General features: G+C 37.9%; 1 protein-coding gene and 1 long non-coding RNA gene across 3 annotated transcripts; one reads left to right on the forward strand and one right to left on the reverse strand.

Moving 5' to 3' along the window:
• Nucleotides 1–6087: 6087 nt before the first annotated feature.
• On the reverse strand, nucleotides 6088–12780 carry LOC129724724 (POU domain protein CF1A). Its single transcript, XM_055679857.1, is given in 1 exon segment — nucleotides 6088–12780. A coding segment is annotated over 1 exon segment (1617 nt). The 5' UTR covers nucleotides 11374–12780; the 3' UTR covers nucleotides 6088–9756.
• A 660-nt stretch (nucleotides 12781–13440) lies between these two features.
• LOC129724725 (uncharacterized) lies at nucleotides 13441–21832 on the forward strand. 2 transcript variants are annotated; one of them, XR_008727951.1, is made up of 4 exons: nucleotides 13445–13735; nucleotides 20670–20821; nucleotides 20916–20992; nucleotides 21057–21832. It is a non-coding gene; the product is annotated as an uncharacterized LOC129724725 (long non-coding RNA). The 2 variants fall into 2 exon arrangements; XR_008727950.1 differs by having other exon boundaries at nucleotides 13441–13735; nucleotides 20670–20992; nucleotides 21057–21831.
• Nucleotides 21833–23264: the final 1432 nt, after the last annotated feature.

Genomic DNA, 23264 nt, shown 5'->3' on the forward strand with positions numbered 1-23264 from the left:
CACACAAAAAGTTTGTCTGCATGAACTTTAAATGGTACATAAGCATGCTACTAATAACGATACGGTAATCTTCGAATCGTTGTTTGAAAACAATGCAAATTGTGCTCGAAGTTTTTTTCAATTTTATATTGGGGTTTGCAATATTCCCGGGAATCGGAAATGAAAACTCTCATTTCCCGGAATTCCCGGGAACCGGGAATAAAAAAATCTTATCCAAAATGAGATTTCAAATAAAGATTAATAATGAAAGGTAACAAAAAATCAATAAGAATAATATTTCAAACCCTTTTGGAATTGTGTATCATGTTAATGGATATTTTTCGGTGAGCAACTGTTCACCGAAAAATATCAATTAATATGATACATAACGATTAACGGTGATTTTATCAACAAATATCCAAATATTGATTCAAGAGTAGTATGCCGTGTAAGAATTTTGTTTGAATAGCTGCAACGTTATTTCGCCATTCGGTGGTTTTCTGTGAAAGACCGAGACAAGCGGAAGGGAACAATAGAATACATTATAATCAGTTCAACGCGACTCAAAATAAGTCAGTTTTAGAACATTTGAATGCCTACATAATTACCCTGTAAAGATGATTTTTACGTTGGAATCGCGGCTACGACCCATGTTACACTAAATTCGAGTTTCATTAAATTGTGTATTTCAGGTCGTAATGATTTATGGGTTTCAATTTTATTTATCAATTTACAAAATTCAAAAATTTGTATGAATGAGCAAAGAAAAAAACCAAGCAACTAGTGACCTAACTAGTAAAGAACGACATTAGACGAAGCGAATAATAACCTAATTTTTCGTTTACTGAATTAGACAGCAAACATTTTTGACAAATGAATGAATTGAAGCAAATAATTTGATATTACAAGGCAAGCAAAAATTGACCGTCATTTCAAGCAAATATTTGGTTCGTGTAATGCCCACTTTAGTAGTGCTTTGATGACGTTAATTTCGCGTTTTGATAGGGTATTTTTTTTGTGTGGACCAGAGATTAGATCTATTGTTATATTGCCCTGGAGTTTTTTGTACTCCGCACTTCATATTATTGGCAGTATAACTATTGAAGTAAGTGATACGCACATCATTCATATCCGTGCTTGTGTGTAAGTTTTACCTTTCGATTTCAAGATCACTACTCTACTATACCGATCCTCTGTCCCTCCTAACGATATCGCCTATCTACAATTCCCTGGAGAGAACTTCCATACGTTACTCACACCGGTTTTATTATAACAGGGACTTATTTTCGTTAGAAGGAGAGTCAACAGAGGTACTGTAGAATTCAGATTGAAGGAAAGGTACTTGATGGGAAGCCTGAGAATGAACCCATGCTCAAGTCCTTTGGCAACCAAATGGCCTGATTCTGCTAAGATTCGAACCCACGACCACCCGCTTACCAAGGCGGACTCTGTAACCTTTCGGCTACGGAGCTCCCTTTGATAGGGAATTAGTTTTATTGCACTATTGTATAGGAAAGCAAATCATGAAAAAAAAATATAAAATGTAAAGGTAAGTGAATTCTACGCAATTTTGCTAGGAACTCGGGAATCCCGGGATCCCGGGAATCAATATTTATGTTCCCGGGTAAAAGTATTTCTCGGGATTGCAATCCCTATTTTATATACTCACAAAACAATATTGCTTTATAATTTCGAAAAAAAAAAATAGTAAATACTCGAAAGAATTTTCGATGAAATAATGGAGTAAATTCGCATATGCAAAATTGGTCTTCTGATAATACATTTTCGGACTAGCTCAAGGTACATCAGCCTATTGTGTATCATTACCGAGCAAGTGCAATTCAAATGGAAGAAACACGAGTTCTATAACTTTTTTTGCTCGACCAAGGGTACAACATAGATACTCTAAACGAACAACAAAGATCGCGATTGTGATTTGTTACCATATCCGTATCGACCCGGCGTAATAAAACGGTATTGACCGATACTACTAGAACAAGAGTAAATAAATTAATTACCAATTAAGTCAGTTTTATACGACTTGCCTTTAACCACAATAAAATTCGACATTCGTTACGGTTATCAACCTTTTCTTTTCTTTCTGGAGGAAGATTTTCGCTTAACTGATTTCGGCATTCTCGAGGAACCCCTTTCACCGGTCACCTGGGTGTCGGATTTGGTGTTAGTAGACATAGAACGCAGAGGGCTGTAACGCGGTCGCTCGGCTTAACCTGTCTAGCTAACAAACTTTATTTTTCATTGCTGCCCGTTAGTCCGGTTCGGACTCGATAGTTAATTGTTTGGGGCATCCCATTTTAACAGTCCCCTGGTCCAAAATTCCTGCTCCCAACAGACCCGTTCCAGTGTCCGATTAAAGGCAATGTCAGAGCACACACCGGTTGGAATATAGAGTGTCGCTGATGAAGGCACTCAAATGCCTGCCTGCTCAATAAGACGGTCAGGGTGGAAGACTTCGAAGCGGGAAGAAGATTTAATTGACGTGATGTCCACTTAAGTTTTTCTTCGCCTTTTCTCCAACCTTCAGCCTGTCGCTTTTACTTTGACTTTATCATCTAAATATCTTTTGTTCTAGCGGCAGCCAGCAGCGACCTGCTGTTTCATAATTTTTTTCAATGCAGATAGGCTTTTAGTTGGGGAAAAAAATTGCAACAAACTATAAGCATTTATCTATTACGGCCCTGATTCGCAATTCGAACAATCACAAACTACGTTCAGGCGAAAAAAATTACCGTCTACCATTGCTCTATTATTGGCTTTCATTGAAAATATATTTTGGAAGGGAAAACTCATAACATATAAACTTAAAGTTTCAGATTCCTAAAATGTCGTCAATCGCTACGATTTGTTGTTGCAGTATTGCTACAGTTTAACACTAATACTGACGCGCAAGTATAGTTAGGTCCCAATAACGAACGCAAATTATCCACGTTTGTCAATTATAATCGGCTCACACGGAAAATTACACCGCCCTCGTGCCTATGTTCCAGCTGTGCTACCGGCCGTTTAAAGCGAATTGCCCCGTGGATCATCGCCACCTCGCTCGCGTTGCGCCGCGGATAATTAGACTAATTCCAGCGTGGCAATCCGTCCGGCTTTAAGATAATTGAGACGATCATTTATTCATTAAGTGAATGACGAACATTGTCGGTTTCGGTGTGGCAGCGGTTAGGGAGCGGTAAAATTGAAGCTGAATAATTAACTGATAAATTATCAACATTTTCCGATAAAGCGTTGTAATAATCGCACGACAATACAGAATTTGTCCGCTATTTCTTTACCCCGGTGAACAACATTCGCAATGTTTATGTACCGGTTCCTTTCAATCGTTGAAATTCGGTCCACTTCTCGCAAGGTTTATCAAAAATTGTACTTTTATTTTATTTTTATTAAACCATCATGTCAGCCGCCGAAACATCTTAATCGCATATACAAAATCTTATCCCACGAGTTCACGACTGTCTTCATTTACCTGCTTCGTGGTTCGCACCTCGCTTCGAGCCGACTCGGCAGAGGGGAAAAAATTAACGTCTACCAATATTCTCAATCTTAACGGTCCTACAAGTTAGGTAGAATTCAAATCAATGACGTTCGATAACAGTTCGCAGTTTGTATTGAAGCATCCTCTCAAGTTAAAGTTACAGAAATACCCATATGTAATCTTTATAATTTGGATGTTTTAAAAAAATAACACAAAATTATTTAAACGATAACTGTATCAATTGAAAATAGGTTCTTTGTGACTTAACCTAATATTTGTTTCTGTTTTCAATTATGTAAGATACATCTTACATCGTTTTATTTTTTTTTCAATTATACCAAAAATTGAACCGAACAACAAAATGATTCGTCCAGCATACGTGAATATATTATTTCTACGGCATATAAATTGAAAAGAAATAATTAAATAAAATACAAATACTTTCAAATCGTGACTTCCCAAAATCTAAGATTCAAACCGTTAAAAAATTCAACATCACGTTTAAGCTACGGGAAAGCACAAATTATCAAGGCGAATAAGTTGAATTTACTTGTTCTTGGTACAGACTTGGTTAACATTTACGAAAGGCACAATACCAAAAAGTGTAAATGAAATTCATTCGAGTGTTTTAGAATATACCATAAAGGAAGGATTTATAATAAGTAAGTTCCTGGGTAGCTGAACTCAGGCAATAGCAACAGAAAAAACCGCTATATCTCAAATTTTTACCACGAATTTGAAAGGAAATATTCATATTTCATCAATTAGGTGTGGCATTATTATCCTTTGCAGATTCAGACTCTGCACATTCGAAAATGTATCATTTATCAAGTCATGAATAAAACACGATTATCTAACAAAATATATCTGCCTAGTTTACGTAACAATAACTTTTAGTAAATCTGACGTAAAGTTATTCAAATGTATCGTTTTTTTTTCGATCATAGAGTTTGTTTCAGAACAGCCATTTTACTTCAGATCCATTTGAAATATTGTTTTTAGACAGACATTCTCAACATTTCAAAATAGGCACTCTCAAGGAAAAAAGTTTTCCTAACAAAAACCTTTTCATGAATTGTACCTACGTGAAATTCATTGTTATATCAAGCCCAGACAAAGCGAAGCGGTGAAGTCTCAGAAGTAAGCTATTCCACGGCATTTCCATACCATCAATAATTCCAACTTTGAATCAAGTATTACGCACAAGACGTGTTCCTACATGAATTTTAAATGCTATAGAAACAATTTTCTTAAATATGTACTGCAATCTTTGAATATTTGATTCTATTATCAGTGCTTAAAAACATTACGTGCCCTACGAATGCTGTAGAACGCAATGTGCTCAAAAAGACCCTCCTCCTCGTCTGCAAATATTTGCAACAAAAATTGATTGCAAATTTCTGATGCGAACTTGAATTTATTTTGCTTTTTTAATTCGTTTTTCAGGCGAGTTGATGATGAAATTATAAACGATTTTTTGTTAATTAATTGATTTTATTAATAAAAAAATAATAAACTTGAAGTTATTCTTCGTTAAATTGTGATAGTATATGCAAAATTGCTCCGATAATGGTACATATTCGGACTGTTTATGAGATAAAAAGTAAACAGAAGCAAAATGAAAAAGGATGAAATTTGTATTCTGTGTTTTGTACACATAGCAACAAAAAATCAAACAAATAAAAATGATAACAACTCCAAAACGAAACGTTTCAGCTATACGTACCGTTAATACATTCCGTGAAATCCTACATCAATTTTCCTAAAAAATCATCGACTTACCTACCAGCGGGCCCAGTAACCGTAAAGCAGCATGTACGAGCAGCCAGAAGCCATCTCCATCATCATTAAAATGGCGTCAATGTTTCCTGGATTCACGGTTCGCAATGATGACACTGCTGCCGACTTGCGGGGTGCTGATGACACTTGTGGTGTGCCTCGTGATGACAATGACAAACGCTAGTGTCACTTCATACTACACCAATACTGAACCGGCACGCACATTCTGCTAGAGCGCATTTTGTCACCGCGTCACAGCCGCCAGTCGCCATAAATCCAAGTCGCCGACGGACGGTGTGCTGTAACGAGCACATTCGCGTACTCACACACAAAGGCGGCCATGTGTTGCTGCTTGGATGCACGGGAAAACGCGGCACGGTTTCCATGGCTACCCGTTGTACAATGCCCCAAAATGAAAACCTCCAGCGTACCGGAAATCTTCTTGTATCGCTCCGTTTGTGAGAGGCGCGAGGAGTTTGATGACAGGATACAAATATTCAGCATCCAGTCGGGCAATGACGACCGGCGGCGGTGGAACTTGGTGGAAACGCCAGGTAAACTCGGATCTACTCAAAAACGCTCTCTGGCTGCGACTCTCCCGGACTAAATCGATGTGTTGGTGTGTCCGTTTGGGGCTGTTTTGCGAATTGTGTGAAGGAAATGAAGTACTAAAAAAGGAGGAAAATCTATTACCGTTGTCGTCAAAACCAATACCAACAGGCGAAGCGGGCAACACAGATGGAAAACTTTTAAAAGGCATTCTTTTCGCTGCTTAAGATTTAATTTTTTGCTTTAAAAACATTGTAAGCAAGAAGAAAAAAACCAAACGGTTTCTGTTTTCATCATAAATATTTTTAATAAAATTGGTTTTGTTGCCTTTTCGTGTATAATAATTATAATAGAATAATAATAACTCTAATAATTAATTACTTAGCTTAATTTTTTTTTCTGCATGTATGTTTCCGTGATACAGTTTTTCAATAAATCAATAAAAGTAATCTTTGCAAAAGTCGAGAAAAAATAACTCAATGATTAATCCGAATGTTATTTTTGCTGGAATGTTCCGGAATATTGATAGTTTTACGCCTTAGTCATATCTGCTCTCGATGGAATGCATCATAAATTATATTCTTGTTTTGGGCGACTTTAACTAAACGAAAGGATTTGATTTTCATTCATCTAATTTTTAGATTAGTGCAAAATTTTGATTAAATGAAACCACGTTACGTACAAACACAAAAGAAACTGTTCTAGTTCGATCAGAATGATCCTGAACTCTTACTAGCAACAAAAACGTCATTCTACGCGTATTTACAGTCGATAAACTTATAGGAGGATTACTATAATTTCTTTGTATTTTTTTCTTCTTATATTTGTTTCACAAATTGGTTGTTCCTCACCTCTACACTTATTACTTTGCTCTATGCAAATTTCTCCGATAATAAAGTGTGTATGTACTATTTACCATTACTTACATTTGCGCTTGACTTTGTTTATTTTTTCTTGTTTCCTCTTATACTTTTATTAAGTTCAATCATGTTTCACGATTTCACAATTAACTAACCGTAGAATTATAAGCATTTTTCTTCTGTCTAAACTTCGTCGTTTTTTGTTTAGTTTTTTTTTCTACACATTAAATAACAAAAATGAGATATCGCATTTACAATTAAATTTTTGATTCGAATCGCCTAACATATAAAACATAATTAAGTCAATTACCGATGCTACAATGCTGGCTGTCACTGCGTCGGAGTTCAAAATTATCATTTGAACGTTCATTTAAACTGAACATCGAACGGAAGCAAATGATTCAAATTTCTGGCGGAATGTCGAAAGCCTAACTAAATGTACTTCAACTGAAATGAAATGGTGACTGTTTCACTGGCCAAAGCAAATCCATATGCCACGGCTAACAAAAAGATACAAAAAAGCCAACGATATCAAATGGAGTTTATTTTAATATTTTACCCTGTGTTTTATCATATTTTTAAACCTATTCAATTTGTTTCTTTTTTCTCTCGCTAATTTTGCCTCACGTTCAAATAAGGGGAATGAATATCATTCTGCACTATTTATATGAGGAGTTGATGCTAGATTCAGTAAAAAAAATGATGAACATAACATACCGTATCCCGTATGGTTCTTATAACCAAATGCTGCGTTGGTGTTATTTTAAGTATCAGATTCAGTTAGAAAAATGATTATTATATTGCAATAGTCATGAATAATGAATCCATCAAGAATTACTGTGGGTTTTTAATGAACCCCAATAAAATGAAAGAAGCTGCACGTTGAATTCGAATTTTAGCAATCAGATTATTATAAATGCTTTTTCTGAATTGATAATAGAAACATTCAATCGCATTTTTTCTCAATTCTTTAGACGTAGACTTTGTGAAGAGCTCAAAAAGGGACATCCACTCAAATACTAAAGAATTTAAGCTATCTGGAGTGCCTGGCATTGTGTGCTAATTCGTTTGAATCAAATATTATATCCTGAAACTATTTCGTAGATGTCGATGCCAATTGATATGAAAAAAATTTAGCGATACTAATATTTCGAAAGGTAGAATTTTTCAAACATTTATCACAACGCTACTATGAGAAATCTGCATCAAAACCGGTAAAGCGTCGAATTTTAAAACAAAATGTCAAATATTGCTTATTAACCGAAGGGCTAGAATTACCAACGGCACACAACCTGCACTTCAAATGTCACTCGAGAACCAACGAAAAACAGTAACAACGAAAACCTACGCGCACCTGCCACTGAACTGAAAACTGCTCGACAACAACGACGGTTGGTGGGCAATTGCCTGAACACGGAATGGAAAATTAGGTGACCGATAAGAACACTTAAATTAGTACGGCCATTAAATACGCACACAAGCGTGCAAATGCCTTCGTGGTTTCGCCTTGACGAGGGATTTTACGGATTGTTATGAAATAGAAGTACTCCTGCGGCCATAGCTAAGAAAAAATAAACGAATTTTTATTTGGAATGCTTAAAAACGATGGTTTTTAGTAAATTTTTCCCATGTTTTCGCAGTACTTACACTTTTTTTTTCTTATACAAATATTGGTATTCTAAGTTGTTGAATCGTTTCGTACACTTTTGCAGTAAGTTTCATAATTTTCAGATGCTTTTATACAACGGCATGTTTGCTCTATATTTCTCCTCACATGGTTTTATTACAAATATTTCTTGTTTATTTAGCGTCCTTTTTATGGATTCGGTATACAGCTGTGGACATTTCTATTCGACTTCCCTACATTAATCTGCATTCCATGTCCGAAAGGCGACAACCAAACCATCAAAAACTAATTCCTCACCGTATCATTCAGTTTTATAGAAGCCAAATCTTCCGCCGGAGGGGGATTCCCCGGCTTAAGCGGTTTTTATACCTTCATGCGCATCATACTCAATGATGTCGGATGTCAACGGAATTCCCTAAAAATTGTCCGAAAAAACAAAGGCACAGTGCAAATTGTAAATATTTCATGCCCCTTGTTGACCCAGCGCAGTAACAAGCTAACAGATGTGGAAACTCCAGCTCTTCCGACTTTGCAAAGCCGTCGGTCTAAGAAGGTGTGAAGGTAACACATGAAAGAAAACAATCATCACTAATCGGTCTGCCGTCGGCAGTCTCATAAAAGGATACTACCGGAATTTCCTTAACAGAATTTTTTTTCGCACGAGCCGCAAACAACTGTAGGCACCTAGCGGGATGAGCCGCAAATGGCACGCCAGAGGTACAAACTCACCCAAGACAGCGGGCAATTCTTGAACAATTTACGACTGGGTAATTCCCATAAGTTCGCCACAGCCATTGCACACTTAACAAAATATACGAAATCGATTTGAAAACGACACTAGCGTGATTCACTTGCGTCACACTCTAAAACGTTCAACTAATCACCCCAATGCGCCGTTTTTACTAATACACTGACTTACTAAATAGTTCAAAGTGAAATACTTACAGATTGAACTGTTTTTGATGGTGAGGTATTGCGTTCTACCCATGAAATAATCTTCACATTTGCATCTTCGTGTTATAATTTTACCCATTATATATCACTAGAACTTCTCTGGTTTCGCTCTCTAGAGCTTTTGCTTCATTCGTTTCTATCTAGCTCTTGTTCTGTTGTTGTTTTATATTACTTGTATTATGTCGTATATAAATTCTACTTTTCATACTATTTTTTCCTTACACGATACTGATTACATTAACCTTACTCATATTCATATTCTTCTATGTACAGGTAAACACAGTTTCGATCGGATTTTCACAAATTGTATTTAAGTCACCACTTTTTGCTTTTGTTTAGAGTTTAAACTTTGATTTAAACAATTTATTTAGAGGGCATCAAACTAAATAATATTTTACTAGCTTGCATCTTTGTTGGTTTCGTGTATGTTTGTGAGTTTATGTGTGTTGTGATTGGGAACGACGATACAATGCCCAATCGTGCAGATTGCCAACTCTCTTTTTTCTTTTTTAATTCAAATATCGTGCACCAGTCGCAGTACCGGTGGGTCCGAACTGCAGAGTCCATTCCTGAAATATCCGCCTAGCGTGCATCTGCTGCTGTTGCTGGTGATGCCGGTGGTCTATGTACATTTGCGCAGCAGCAGCAGCTGCCGACGGCGATGTCGAAGCTCCCGAAGCAGCGGCTGCTGCTGCTGCTGCTGCCGCTGCTGCGGCCGCGTTGGAAGATGAAGACGTCGACGACGGCGGTGAAGAGGTATTTGTGGTGGTCGATGCTATGCTATAGCTATTCCCAACGCTGGATGAGGAAATAGCAGCGGAATGTGGTTGCAGGATTCCAGGGTGGTGAATCGGTTGAAACACCGCCGAATTATTGCTGGACTCCTGGTGCTCTGATTGCTAGTGGGCCGTTAACTGATGATGCCCTCCACCGCCCATACTCTGAGGACTGAGCATGGGCGGACTATGGCTGTGGCTGTGGGTACCCATTGGACTACCGTGCATGTCATGGTGCGGATGATAACCATGTCCTCCATGGCCCATATGCCCAGGCGGCATTCCATCCATCATGTCACCACCCATTGTATTTGGTGGTGTCATCCGCTTTTCTTTCTGTCGTCGGTTACAGAACCATACTCTGACTACTTCCTTCTCAAGTTGTAGCGAATCGGCTAGCGAAGTGATTTCCTGTGCCGATGGCTTGGGCTGTTTGTGAAAGTGCTGCTCTAGGGCTCCCTTAACCGACACCTCGATGCTGGTTCGCTTTTTCCGCTTTCGACCCTGGGCAGCAATTTTGTCGATGCTGGTTGGCGAACCCGTGGTAGAGTCTGCCTCTTCTAGCCATTTTTGCAACAGTGGCTTTAGCTTGCACATATTCTTAAAACTTAACTGTAAAGCCTCAAATCGACATATCGTTGTTTGTGAAAATACGTTGCCGTACAGAGTGCCGAGCGCCAGGCCTACATCAGCCTGTGTAAATCCTAGTTTAATTCGTCTTTGTTTAAATTGCTTTGCGAACGCCTCCAGATCGTCCGACGTTGGGGTATCTTCTTCACCAGCACTCACATCCCGATCGCCCTGCAGGTGATGGTGTGGTATGTGCAACTGAGGCGACTCACCCCGTAACGAGTGATGCAAAGGGGGTGCACTTTGGTGATGAGCAGGATGAGCAGGATGATGAAGCATTCCGTTCATTGCATGGTGGTATTGCAGTGGAGATCCTCCAGTGGCGTAATGCGTTCCAGGATGTACCGGTGCATGCCAGGCATGTGGGGAAGCCATACCTTGCTGTGCCCGGGCTTGTTGCGATAAATGCATTTCCTGCTTCACGTCTGTCGCATGCGGGTGGGAATGAGGATGATGCGAGTGCAACGCCCATGGATCGGTTGGTTGAAGAGCAGCCCAAGGATTGCCACCAACTCCACCAAGGCCGCCCGTTACCGAACCCAAACCAGCAGGGTTCGGACTAGGACTAGAGGGCACATGGTGATGGCTCTGGTGGTGATGATGATGCATATACTTCATCTCGTTCGCATCGGCTGCACTCCGCGGTGAAGATGTATGGTAACCGCCGCCTAAGGCCATGTCCAACTCGCCGCTAGGCGATATGTACGTGGTGGCGGCCATCCCCACCGCTCTAGGGCTGTTAAGCCCTTCCACGCTGGCGGGGTAGGGCTCCAAATTTGGGCTCAGTTTTCCTATCTTACAGAAAATGGCTCACTACCATAACACGCCGCAGCGCTTTTTCAGAACAACTGTTTTCTTGCTCCCAGTGAAGTAATCTGGAGAAATTTATTTAAATGGCACTGCCAAATCTCGATTCAGCCACGCTGGCTTCGGATGAACACAACAAAAACGATCACGTCAAAGCTATCAAATCAGGGACTTGTTTTATTTATCTACCTCTGCCGGTTTCCACTCAGCACCCGTCTAAGGGTCTTTGTCACACTGCCCGGGCTATCCTACGCAGCCCCCGTGTATCGATAATTCAATCTTGTGCAGTGCAGCTAGAATCAATCAATCATCTCTCAGGTGTTTACTCTTTGCTAATAACTTCTCTTTTCTTCTCTCAAACTCTTTTGGGTTGTTTTACTGGCGTTGGACTCCTTTCTGTGTTTTTTGTTTTCTTATTTATCTTTGTTTAAACTCTGCTTGCCTACAGTGAGTACGGATGCTGCCACCAAAACGGTTGCTTTTGCTGCTTCTGCTACTGCGTCCCGCGAGTATACAAATTATGTTAATTTTCGTTTCTTCATTCAAGATTATTCAAATTAATTGCGGCATTTATTTGAGCTCGATCTTTTGTTTCTCCTAGGCTCAGGCAGAACTCAAACTTTTGATCAGCTGACAAAAACGATCGGAACATAAGCACACTTTTTCACATCTTTCATGCTTTTAAGTGAAGGTCACTCGCTATTCTAATTTCTTCTTCAGTTGAGATCGGCAGTTCCGAAGTTTACACTTTCTTCTTACATACAATGCGTGGATCTCGATGACCGGCTCTTGGAATACGCCAATTGCACAAACTTGGTTCTCAAAGCTCAGGTACTTCAATCGTTTACTTTTTTGTCAATCACACTGCTTTACAAAATTTTCTGTGCCTCGCGAACTACTTTAACAGTGTTGTTATTTTCTGTTATCACTTTGATGTCACTAGATGAAACTAGCGCGGAAATTCACCACACTTTTAATTTGGGCTTTATTACATTTCACTGGCCAGATTTTCTTCTATAATTTTAAGCGATTATTACCGCCATTCGCTGTCAATTTCAATCAACTTTTCCGTTATGCGCGGCCTACATCGAATATTTCTTCTATTCAGTTTTACGATCACCGAAAAACAGATTTCTCATCCACTACGCTGTGCTCCGTACTGTCATCGCGAAATTCAAATCGAGGCAAAATACTCTTCGGGCGCTCAAGGTGGAAAGAAACGTTGTGTAAAATAAAAAATAAATTAATAAATATACACGCACAATCGAGACATATACGTGCAAACGCTCCGAATCATAGAAGTTGACTAAACAATATATTCAACTATTCACCGCACTCGACGCGGTCCCCGTGTCGTTTTCGCTGTCGCTCTCTCCACATACGTTCACACAGTCTAAAGGCTTGTGAAAACACATACATGCAAACAAAAGCCTGTTCAAAGCAATGGACCACTTCATACACTCGAAACATTACGCTATGGCAAGACCCAACTCTCGTCGCACAATTACACTCTTGGAACAGAAGCCCTCTACTTTACTCACGAAATATTCACCTCAATCGGGTTTTCTTGCTTACGGAAACTTTTTGTACACATTTATATCAACACCTCTAAACCGCAATTTGACTCCGCCCCCTGCTATTGCTTACTCTTGCATCCAGTCCATCAAACTATCACGCCAGAGCTAGACAGCAAATCTCTATCTCAATTGCCTACCACATTGTTTCTCCTTCTTGCCCAACAATTTCACCACTCGGACGAGTTGTGTCACGTCAAGCGTACTCAGCATACACGCAAGCCGCTCAGCTATCAATGTCCCGTCTTCTCTCCTATACTGTCATCTTTCTCTCCTTCTCGCTCTCTCATGTTTTCACCACCCATCCGCTCGTAGCTATGAGCCACCGTTCGAAATGTTTGACCAATGCTTCTACACACTGTTCTTTGCCATCCAAAGAGGGTGGAAAATACAGAAACCGAGTAACAAAAGAAACAGTACATGCGTACAGAGGAGGTTTTACACCTACAATGGCACCAGCACAGCCAACCGGCGAGATTCGTTGGCAGCGATCGGAGCAGTTTGCGATTTACCCACCAACCTGCGACGGCGAAACGATCCAGTGTGACTCCGTGCGGTAGCGCAGCGACGGAAATGTCACCACCGAGTTTGAACTTCCTTTTGCGGTAGGATGTTGGAATCAGTTGGAGGATTTATTCTTTTCGAAAAAAAAATCAAATATTGGGAATAGTGCGTTATCACTGTTCGGATTTTGTTTACAGGTGAGATATTTGGCTGAAAACTAGTGTTTTTGCATGAAAGAATAACCGATGATGATAGTTCTTTAATTAGAGTGAAATATGGTTTATCGAAGGTGAAAATCTTTAATTCAATATTTTTAGAGCAGTTATAAGGTCTCAAAGTTGTTTTTAAATGAAAGTGTTAAATGTCAAACAGTTAAGTGTCCATTTAATAGCAAAGTGATTATCTAACATATTCCTAGAACTTGATTGTAAGCAAAGTACTTTTAAAACTTTGCTTTAAATTGTTTGAAAGACCTACGTAAAGCAAATCCTTAAATTTTCCTATTGCTTGTACGCAGTCAATCGATTTTATTTGTACAGAACACTTGTACACTACTACCTTGCGGTACATCTTAGAATGTCAATGTGTAGAAAAAACTTCACTATCAATTCTCACTTGTTCACATTTAATTCTATCGCGTGATGGACTGCATTTAAACCCTTCTTCAAACATAACGCTAAATCGACAACCGCAAATATAAATATGTGAATATTTAAAATAAATACAGAATTGCAACATTTGACGTTACAGAAGAGCTATCAAATGTAATCATTATTTTCATGAAAGAATAAGGACTGTTAAATAATTTCGTTAAATTGTAACTGGTATATAAGCGTAATTAAGCCCAGCTACTATAATTTTGCAACAATTAGTTGACAGTGCCATAATTATTGCAACCTCAACCATGTTTTTGGCAAGGAAAAGAAAACTTTTTAATAAAAATAATTTGCTGAGTAAAACCAATTCAAAAACAACAACTCATTCAATGTGTCCTCCTTTAGCTCTGATGACAGCTAGGAGACCCTTAGGCTAAGACTCGACGGCAAACCGAATGTCATTTTGAGGAAATTCCTTTCAGCAAATTGAGCAAAGACTTCTTCAACTTGTCGAAACTTGTGTGTTTTTGTTAGCAGGCTTTTGCTTCCAACATCCCCCAAAATCGACATCACGGTGGGATCTGGTGAGTTTGGTGGTCACTCATACTGGGTAATGGCAGAGGGAAAGTTGGACTTGCACCAGTCTTAAATGGTCTTCTTTGTGTGAGCCGGGGCACCGTCTTGTATGAAGGCCCAGTTTTGATTGTTATTCTTTTTCTGAGCCCAACAAATATCATCTCGCAAGCCGACTTTGCATTTTTGTTACAATAATTGTGGCGCACCCTGTAGATACTCATCCTTTCAAAACCATTCAGTGCTTCACGCAGCTTACAAATTCATGTTCATGTTATTATCAATGACACCAGCATTACTTAAACAATCATATTTTTATGCGATAAAGTTATTAAAATTGGATATTCTGACTTGAATTTGTTTTTTATTTATTATTTTTATCAGAATTTTTTATCCGTTTGATGGTTCACTCAGTTTTATTTCACTTATATACTCAATCTAAATTGCATAACAATTAACCTGAGTTCAGGTTCAACAAAATAAGAAAACTTTACCTTCTTCATCTCATATCTTCGAATGTGAAATTTTCTCTGCTAAACATCTAATATTCTATTATGAGGTAATATATAGTGACCGAACCGATTCAGACGATATTCAAGGTAAATAAATTTTCATGGCACAGGTTCATCATTATTATTTCATATAATCATATGAAAAAGACGTTTCTTTCTAGTTCATAAACATAATAATTTGTAGCAAATCCGATGTGAACTTATTCAAATACCTATATCGTTTTTTTTTCTCTGATAAACGAATTGCTATCATGCTTGGACCTGGGTGAATCATGACTGGGTCAAAAAATGTACCATAATCGGACCAGTCATTTTATTTCATGTCCAGTTAAATTCAAGTTTTTTCAATTACCTGAAATTGTTTTGGACATTTCGAAATGGGCACTCTCAAGAAAAAAAAAGTTTTTCTAACAAAAACTTTTTTTTAAATTGTACTTAAAATCTATCATTATGTCAAGCACATGAAAAGTGCAGCGCTGAAGTCGCAAAAGTAAACTGGTTTGACCATGATACAAAACAGACCTTCGTATTTCACCAGTAATTGCTTAACTTTAAAGCAATTATGTCATACGAGAAGTGTTACTTTATGAAGTTCAAATATTCTAGAAGCATTTTACTGGAAAATATACTGCAATCCTTCGATATTTGATTCCATCACCACAACTTGAAAACAAGTCATGATAGCAATCGCTAGACCGAATTGTACTCGGAAATGAATCATTTTTAAAACTATTTTAGGTGACAGTATGACTCAAGAAAAGTTAATGAAACCAGAAAAACTTAATGTACATCGTCAAAACTTATTTTAACTTATTTTAAAGATTTGAAATGATTTTTCGTTAGTGATGCAATCTCGCATAAAAAAATTGGTCCGATCATGGTACATTTTCGAACTGATCCGATCATGATACAAAACCTCATGAAACTTATGCGATCTTATAGTTTCGCCTTTGAGGCGATGATTTTCTTAAGTCAAGTTAGTTTTTGCGCGGAATGTTTCTAATGATTTTTCTTCCTCAAATTATTATTATTATTATTATTTATTTAATTACAATGGCTTTAACATGTGGTGCATCTCTCTTTCTGAAATTGTTAATCCAAAGTGTCGGTTAAATTTTCGCTAAATTTACTTACGGTTATTTTTTACTTTCGTGTTGATACGCAGTAGGAATTAACTCTGCTCCTTCCGAAAATATGTTTGCATGCTACTTTCGGCACGCAGACTTGAAAAATAACACGGTTTTTCACGTATCTTCTAAGGCTGCCGTCCGGTTTTGCTAAGGTGGCACTTGTCCGACAACCACATATTCCAACGTTTTTTACAGTTCATTCTGATAAACTGCCGGCTAGATTTAGTGATATCCCAACTCCAGACTTTTGCATCCCGGTAACTAAAATGTAAAAGTCTACGTGAATAAGACATCCTCCACGCTCAACTCTACTTTTGTTCTTTACCGAGCCTCGCTAGTTACTCCAGCAAAATTATTGGCACGTTATCATTTTCACTACCGGAGTTCTGCGAAAATTACAGCCAATCTTTTTCAATTTTCACTTCCAATGAACACAGCGGCCTTTCAAACACACTAAAATTCTATCCTTGAAACGAGCTGTCACACTCCAATAAAATAATTCACGCGCATCGTTCACGGTTACGCAATAAAATCTGAAAATCCAAACAAGTGATAATCACCGTTACTTTGGTAAAACGAAAATGACGTTATCAACGTGACGCTTGCTATCGTTACCATAATGAAACGTTGAAATTTTTTTGGCTTTCATACTGGAAAAACGGAGAAAGAGAGAATGAACATTGCATAAAAGTGAAATATTTCCTTGTGATGGTAAAAAAGTACTGACGTTTATGGTAACTATATCTCACTTTCTTGGAAAAACGATGAAATTTTTCGACCCAGTCTGGAGAGGTTCAACTGTGTGTCGCATCTCACTTGTTTTATCACGAGAGACGGATCAAATTGGGGGATGGGAGGAAGCCTGAGAATCACCCATGCGTAGAAGTCCCTCTGACACCGAACGATCTGATCGTACTGAGATTCGAACCGATGATGATTCACTCGTCAAAGCGTGCTCTGTAACCACGAGGCCGAGAGCTTCTCAAAAAATAATAAAATTTATTGACAAACGTTATTTCTACGATCTAATTGATTTTTATTACTTTTGAAAAATCATTCCCCTAATTAAGCGTTTGTATACTTAGAATCGCAGCACTACAATTCTTGTCCTCCAATATATGTTGACTTCTTAATCGATTACTAGAATAAACTATTCAAAACAACTAAGGAAGAACCAATGGACTAAGCCTAACATTATAAGACATCTGGCAACAGCGCATTTCACGGAGAAAAATACCCATTTTTCCAAACATCTATGTAAAAACTTCGCTTCGATTTTTGTTTCGCTTTAAACACAAATAAAAACTAATCAATTGAATGGATTGTATTATCTCTAGAATTTACACTCTCCTGTGTTGACTGTGAAAAAAATTATTAGGCCTGTCTCTTTTCCAATAAGATTTGAAAACATTGTAACAACCGTTCGAGAGCCCCTCGGTATAACACATTCGAAGTTTTCAACACCGAACAAAAGACTGCTGCTGCACGTACCGGTTGTGTTAAAATAAAATTTAATTCTAGTTTAAACGTAAATTGAAAAATCGATAAATTACATTGTATTCAGCTGGGTTTGTTTCGTGCTACATCATACATACAGTGGAACCACTGCCGAAAGAAAAAAAACACGAGTGACAGCAGTGGACTGAATGGGAAAAATGCCCCGAAGGAACCCATCGACCGACCGAAGGAATTCCGCGAGTCCTTTTCTATTGTGTCAGGTTTCCCTCTTGCTTTCATCGGAACATGATGATAGGTTTCCAGTTATGCAAGGGTTAGATTTGAATGTGGTGAATAAATTGATTTTCACTCTCGTTGCGCTGTCATACAAAAAGATATCGCAGCCCGCGTCCGTTTTCCACCCCCTAATATGATTATGTGTTTTCAAAAGAATTCTGATTGGAATCCTACCATCTAACCAACTGATTGCATGTGTGCACAGAGATGCCAAAACCAGGAACATTGTTGTAAGGGGCAAATTGGTGACTTTGGGTGAGTAACGAGACCAATACAAGCTAAGCAGTTGCGTCGGCTGAGTGCACTACGAAAGTCCTCCTAGACGTAAGGTGATGAAATGCGATAAAGCATGTACGAAATGAACTCACTCTCATTCGGATTCTCGCTCGCGCGTTTTCTTCCCTCCTTTGACTCTTCTTCTAACGACCAACCAATGTAGACTGTTTATTTTTTTTTTTTTTTTTGGTCGGATGAATGCAAAACAATCGAATGCTAATGTTTTAGTACCTAACCTACCACCGGTTAACGGTGGAGCTTGACGTGAAAATCGATAAAATAAACAATGGGTTTTCGTGAGGGGATTTGAACAATTTCTAGAAGATAGGTGATACATAGGAGGGCTCCTTCGTTTTAATCGATAATTCCCTTAAACATTATGCCTCCCGTCTCTTTAAATGGGTCGTTAGGAAAATGAAGTTTATAGTGTATGTGTAGTCTAGTGAAAGGCCACCGTCATCGATCTTTGTCGCTATGGCAGTGAAGAAATAGCTTTTAAGAAACCTGCTGTAGATAAACTCTGAGAGTTAAACTTGAGCTACTATAAGAGTAAATATTTTTCATTAATATTCGGTAATTAGTAGGTGTTTTTAACTGTAATACGCTGAAGAATGGGGTGAATTCTTGCTGACAGTTGTAAGTATCGAACTCCATTACAATCAAAACAGCAGTATAACTCATACTGAACTTCAAGCTCATCTTTTTTCCGATGAGTATGCGAGCTCCTAACAAATTAGGAGTTCTATAATTCAATCTTGTGTCTGTTCCAGCGTTCTGAGTCTTATCTCAAAGTACCGACGGTATTCTGAGTTTTCTTGAACATATACAAGTACAAGTCTATTTTCATCCCCAAAAATGTTTAAAAAATATACTTAATAGTTGAGTATAATAGTACGGTGATACCTCTAAATACTATTTGGGATGAATTAAACCTCTCAAATGACCAAGGACCATTATTGTCACGTAAAAACAAGTACCTTGCAATTTATCGAATTAGTTCACCTTTCTTGTAAATAAAAAACATGAATAAAACATTTCCTCTGATCATCGAATTTGCATTATTGGACTGATTTAAATCATTAAATCAAAACCAAATCACCATTGAACCTATTTACCCAGCTTTCAAATTGTTTGTCTTGGTACCGTTTAGATAGTAGTTTCTTACTTAACAAAATTTAATGGAAAATAATCAGTACCAAACATCAAATTTATTGTATTAATTGTCTATAGCCGCATTGAACCACCTGCGAATACAATCTTTATCATAGAATCCATGTTATACATTGTAGTTCACTATTTTCACTATAATTTTTATAGTTTACCGAATGTATATGCTCATTTTTATGTTTTTTTTAGGCTATATTTTCCAATTTGTGTTGTATTGATCAAAATAATTGTAAGCCCAGTTATAACATATCTAAATGTTATAACACTTTATTGGACCTTAGATAACAAACAAATCAAGCCCAATATGACACAAAAATTGACCTAGCCTTGAAGTACAATAAATCGTCTCGACAAGAAAAGATTCTAGCCTCAATGGTTTCACTCAAAAAAAACTGTGTAGTTGTTCTGTGTACGCTGAAAGCTAAATTCGCCGAAGCTTTGCTTCAAATAGACATGATGGAATAACATCTTGTCAAATGTGAATGGGTTGTGGGTACCAAATGGATAAATATTGGTATAATATGTAGGTTTCTGTATCGAGACCGGGAACAATTAGGGGTGCATAATTATACATACATTAAAGTCAGTTTGCCTTTTTTGTTGTTGTTTAGCAAGTTCCCGTATAGTTGTTATTCATCCGGCTTCTGTTGAATGAAAGACGCGGTTTTGTACCACACTTGACTTTTCGGCTGTTTAACAGAGTCCAAACGGAGCGCATGCGTCCCTATGACGATGATGTTAACAACAGAACAGAAATTCTGTTAACTGAATGCTAACTGTTAACTGAAGAACTGATGCGAGGAGATACTATTTCAACCATACCAATGTCGAGTTAAAAAAAACCTCAACAGACGAATATAATTTTACAATTTTTTGGAATTTATAATTTATAAAATTTATATCGTCTAACAAGTTAGTCAGTTTGGTTGTGCCAGCTGTGGGGGGGGGGGGGGTAAAGTCTGACGAACTGATTCCCTTCAACTTTGTTGTCGTCAAAATAAAATAAAATAACAATTATCAAATGTTATCACTTGAGTAACAGTAAGAATAAAATCTGAAACTTAATTTGATATTGGAAAATGATAATCATAGAATAATCTTGATTTGTTTTAAAAAAAATATTAATCCTTTTTTTTTCTTCAGGTTCGAATAGAGTGATTTACGCCACCACTCGAGAAAGCCTAGGACCACATTCATGCTACTGTATATGCTACATAAATGATTAACCAATAATAATAATAAAAAGTCTACCCCAAAGAAAGCGGATTAATGATTTGTAAAACTATGAAGCCCGCGTTAGTAATTATCGTTTACCAAAGCGAAACACCACAAGAACGAGGCTCATCCGAGTGAACAGACCCTACTTGAATTCTCTTCTCTGTCTGCCAGTGCATCACCATAATTGTCTGACCTTGGAACGTAAATTTAATTAACCTGTTCAAATCAGTTATGAGTTTATAAAACAAGTAATTAACGATTTGTAGACATGCGAGCGCGTCTCACTGACTATGTTTCTCACACACTTTGCAGATCCTACAAAAATACGTGACTTTGCATTTGAACGAAGTTGTTCGATAACTAGCAGCTGGGGCAACACAGGAAACTGGCGATTTGAATATTAGTTGAAGCTTGATAGTATCCATCGAGTCGGGTTGTGGGCATGAAACTCTTTCTTTAATAATAAAATATAAAATAGAATGTGTTCCTAATTGGTAGCTGTTGCCAACGAATGCATGTTGCACATGTACATGTAGGCTTAGGAAAGATTTTATGTTCTAACAACACTGATAACCATAACATAAGTAAATGAGTAATGATATACAGTTGAAGAGCTCTAATTGGCAAATTTTTTCCCATGCCCAGCATAAAATATCAGGAATATCTATCATTTCATGCACTGTTTATTTGAACTCGCTTTTTTTCAATGACAGTACCCTCAAAGCAAACCGAGCGTGTTTTGAACTCTCCACATGAATCATTTCTTCCCACATTTTAGGAAATCTTTATCACCTCTTCAATATGAAATTATGTAATTATTTTTGGCATAACAAATCGTCAAAATTATAATCGAAAAAATTCTTTTTTTAAAACACATTTTTCCTTATGTTACGTTAGACACAGTCTCAAAATAGATTCTCCCCACCTTCCATGCACATAAGCGTACAGCCATTTGTTTTGAATTGAAATCAGAAATCTAACTAGAATCAAACAAAAAGTTATCCCAATTATTAACATTCAAATATAATGTTAAAGTGGTAATAAAATCCAATCTTTGTTATAATTGACTGCATCAATCCTCGTTTCAAAAATCTAGAGCTTGAACTTGAACGACCGTACATTTCGTAGTTCCACTTCTATAATGGATCTGAATTATTGAAGTTGCACAAATAATCACCACAAGATATAAAATTGGGATTAATTTACCATCTTCAATGCATAACAACTCAGCAGCCGGCGTCGTTATCGATCTGTAAACGAAAACGACGCCGGCTACTTCCTTACGATCGGTTAGGGAGGGAAAGAAGCTGGCCCGGATTTAAGGGAGGGCAAAGGGGGCAAATGCCCCGGGCCTTTCGACACGAGGGTCCTCCCTAATCCAGGGCCAGCCGTGAAGACAGAGCGAAGACTTTTTTTTTGCTCGTCACCTTCCAGCGAAGCGTTAAGTCACTTCAAAAATTTCGTACCTCTAATCTTTTTAAAGAAAAGAGGGTCACAGGGGCCCCCTGAAAACAATCTGCTCCGGGCCCTCCAGCACCTAAATCCGGCTCTGAAAAGAAGACAGTAAAGCAATCGTTGTTGGCAGAGACCGAGCTTACCTCTGCATCTCTAATGACTATATCGGAAAAGGCTGTCTCAAGTTGAAACGACCTTCAATGTCAGCGGTGTCAATTTTCAATGAAAGTCCAGTCGTTGAAATAAATGAGATGTCTAATTCTCATTGAATGAAATGAGATGTCTAAACTCTCTAAATTTTATAATTAAGAAATTTGGTTGATTCCACCTCGTAATTCAATGTATTAAATTCACTAGTCATACAAAATTACCTGCACTAACCTGAATATCAATATCAACACAGTTAGTACGCATCGTCAAATCCGAATAGGTACCGAGAATGGAGTTAAATTGATCACCTAGATCAGCGGTTCTCAACCTTTTTTTTGTTCGCGTACCCCTTGACGATATTTTTCAAAGCGATTGTACCCCCTGGCATGGAATGTTCTCGCAGAGTGGAAGAGAATAGTGGTAGATCATGTTGTGGTAGTCTTGTTCAGGTTACAAATTGAACTATAATTTGTTTTATTGTTACAGTCATGTTTTAAGAGCAAGATTGAACAACAAAAGAAGTATTATAAAGATGCGGTACGCGTACCCCAGGTTGAGAACCGCTGACCTAGATAGTGTTTTTACGACACTAGATAATATGTCCCCAAACACAACTATACGTGGTTCACGTACCTGTCAAAGTTAACCTTTCAATGACCAGAGCGAATTTATATACACTAATGTCGCTTTTTACGCGAGGGATACGTGCCGCGTAAAAAAAACCGCGAAGATTCCGGAATCCGCGTAAAAAACCGCGTAAATTCCGGAATCCGCGTAAAAAAAACCAGCGTTAATTCTGCATTCCGAGTGAAGGGAAACCGAAATCCGCGCAAAAAAAATAGCGCGTAAATTCCGGAATCCGCGTAAAAAACGCGTAAATTCCTGAATCCGCGTAAATAAACCGCGTAATAAGCG

The sequence above is a fragment of the Wyeomyia smithii genome, chromosome 2 (genome assembly GCF_029784165.1).
Source record: "Wyeomyia smithii strain HCP4-BCI-WySm-NY-G18 chromosome 2, ASM2978416v1, whole genome shotgun sequence".
Classification (NCBI taxonomy): Eukaryota; Metazoa; Arthropoda; class Insecta; order Diptera; family Culicidae; genus Wyeomyia; species Wyeomyia smithii.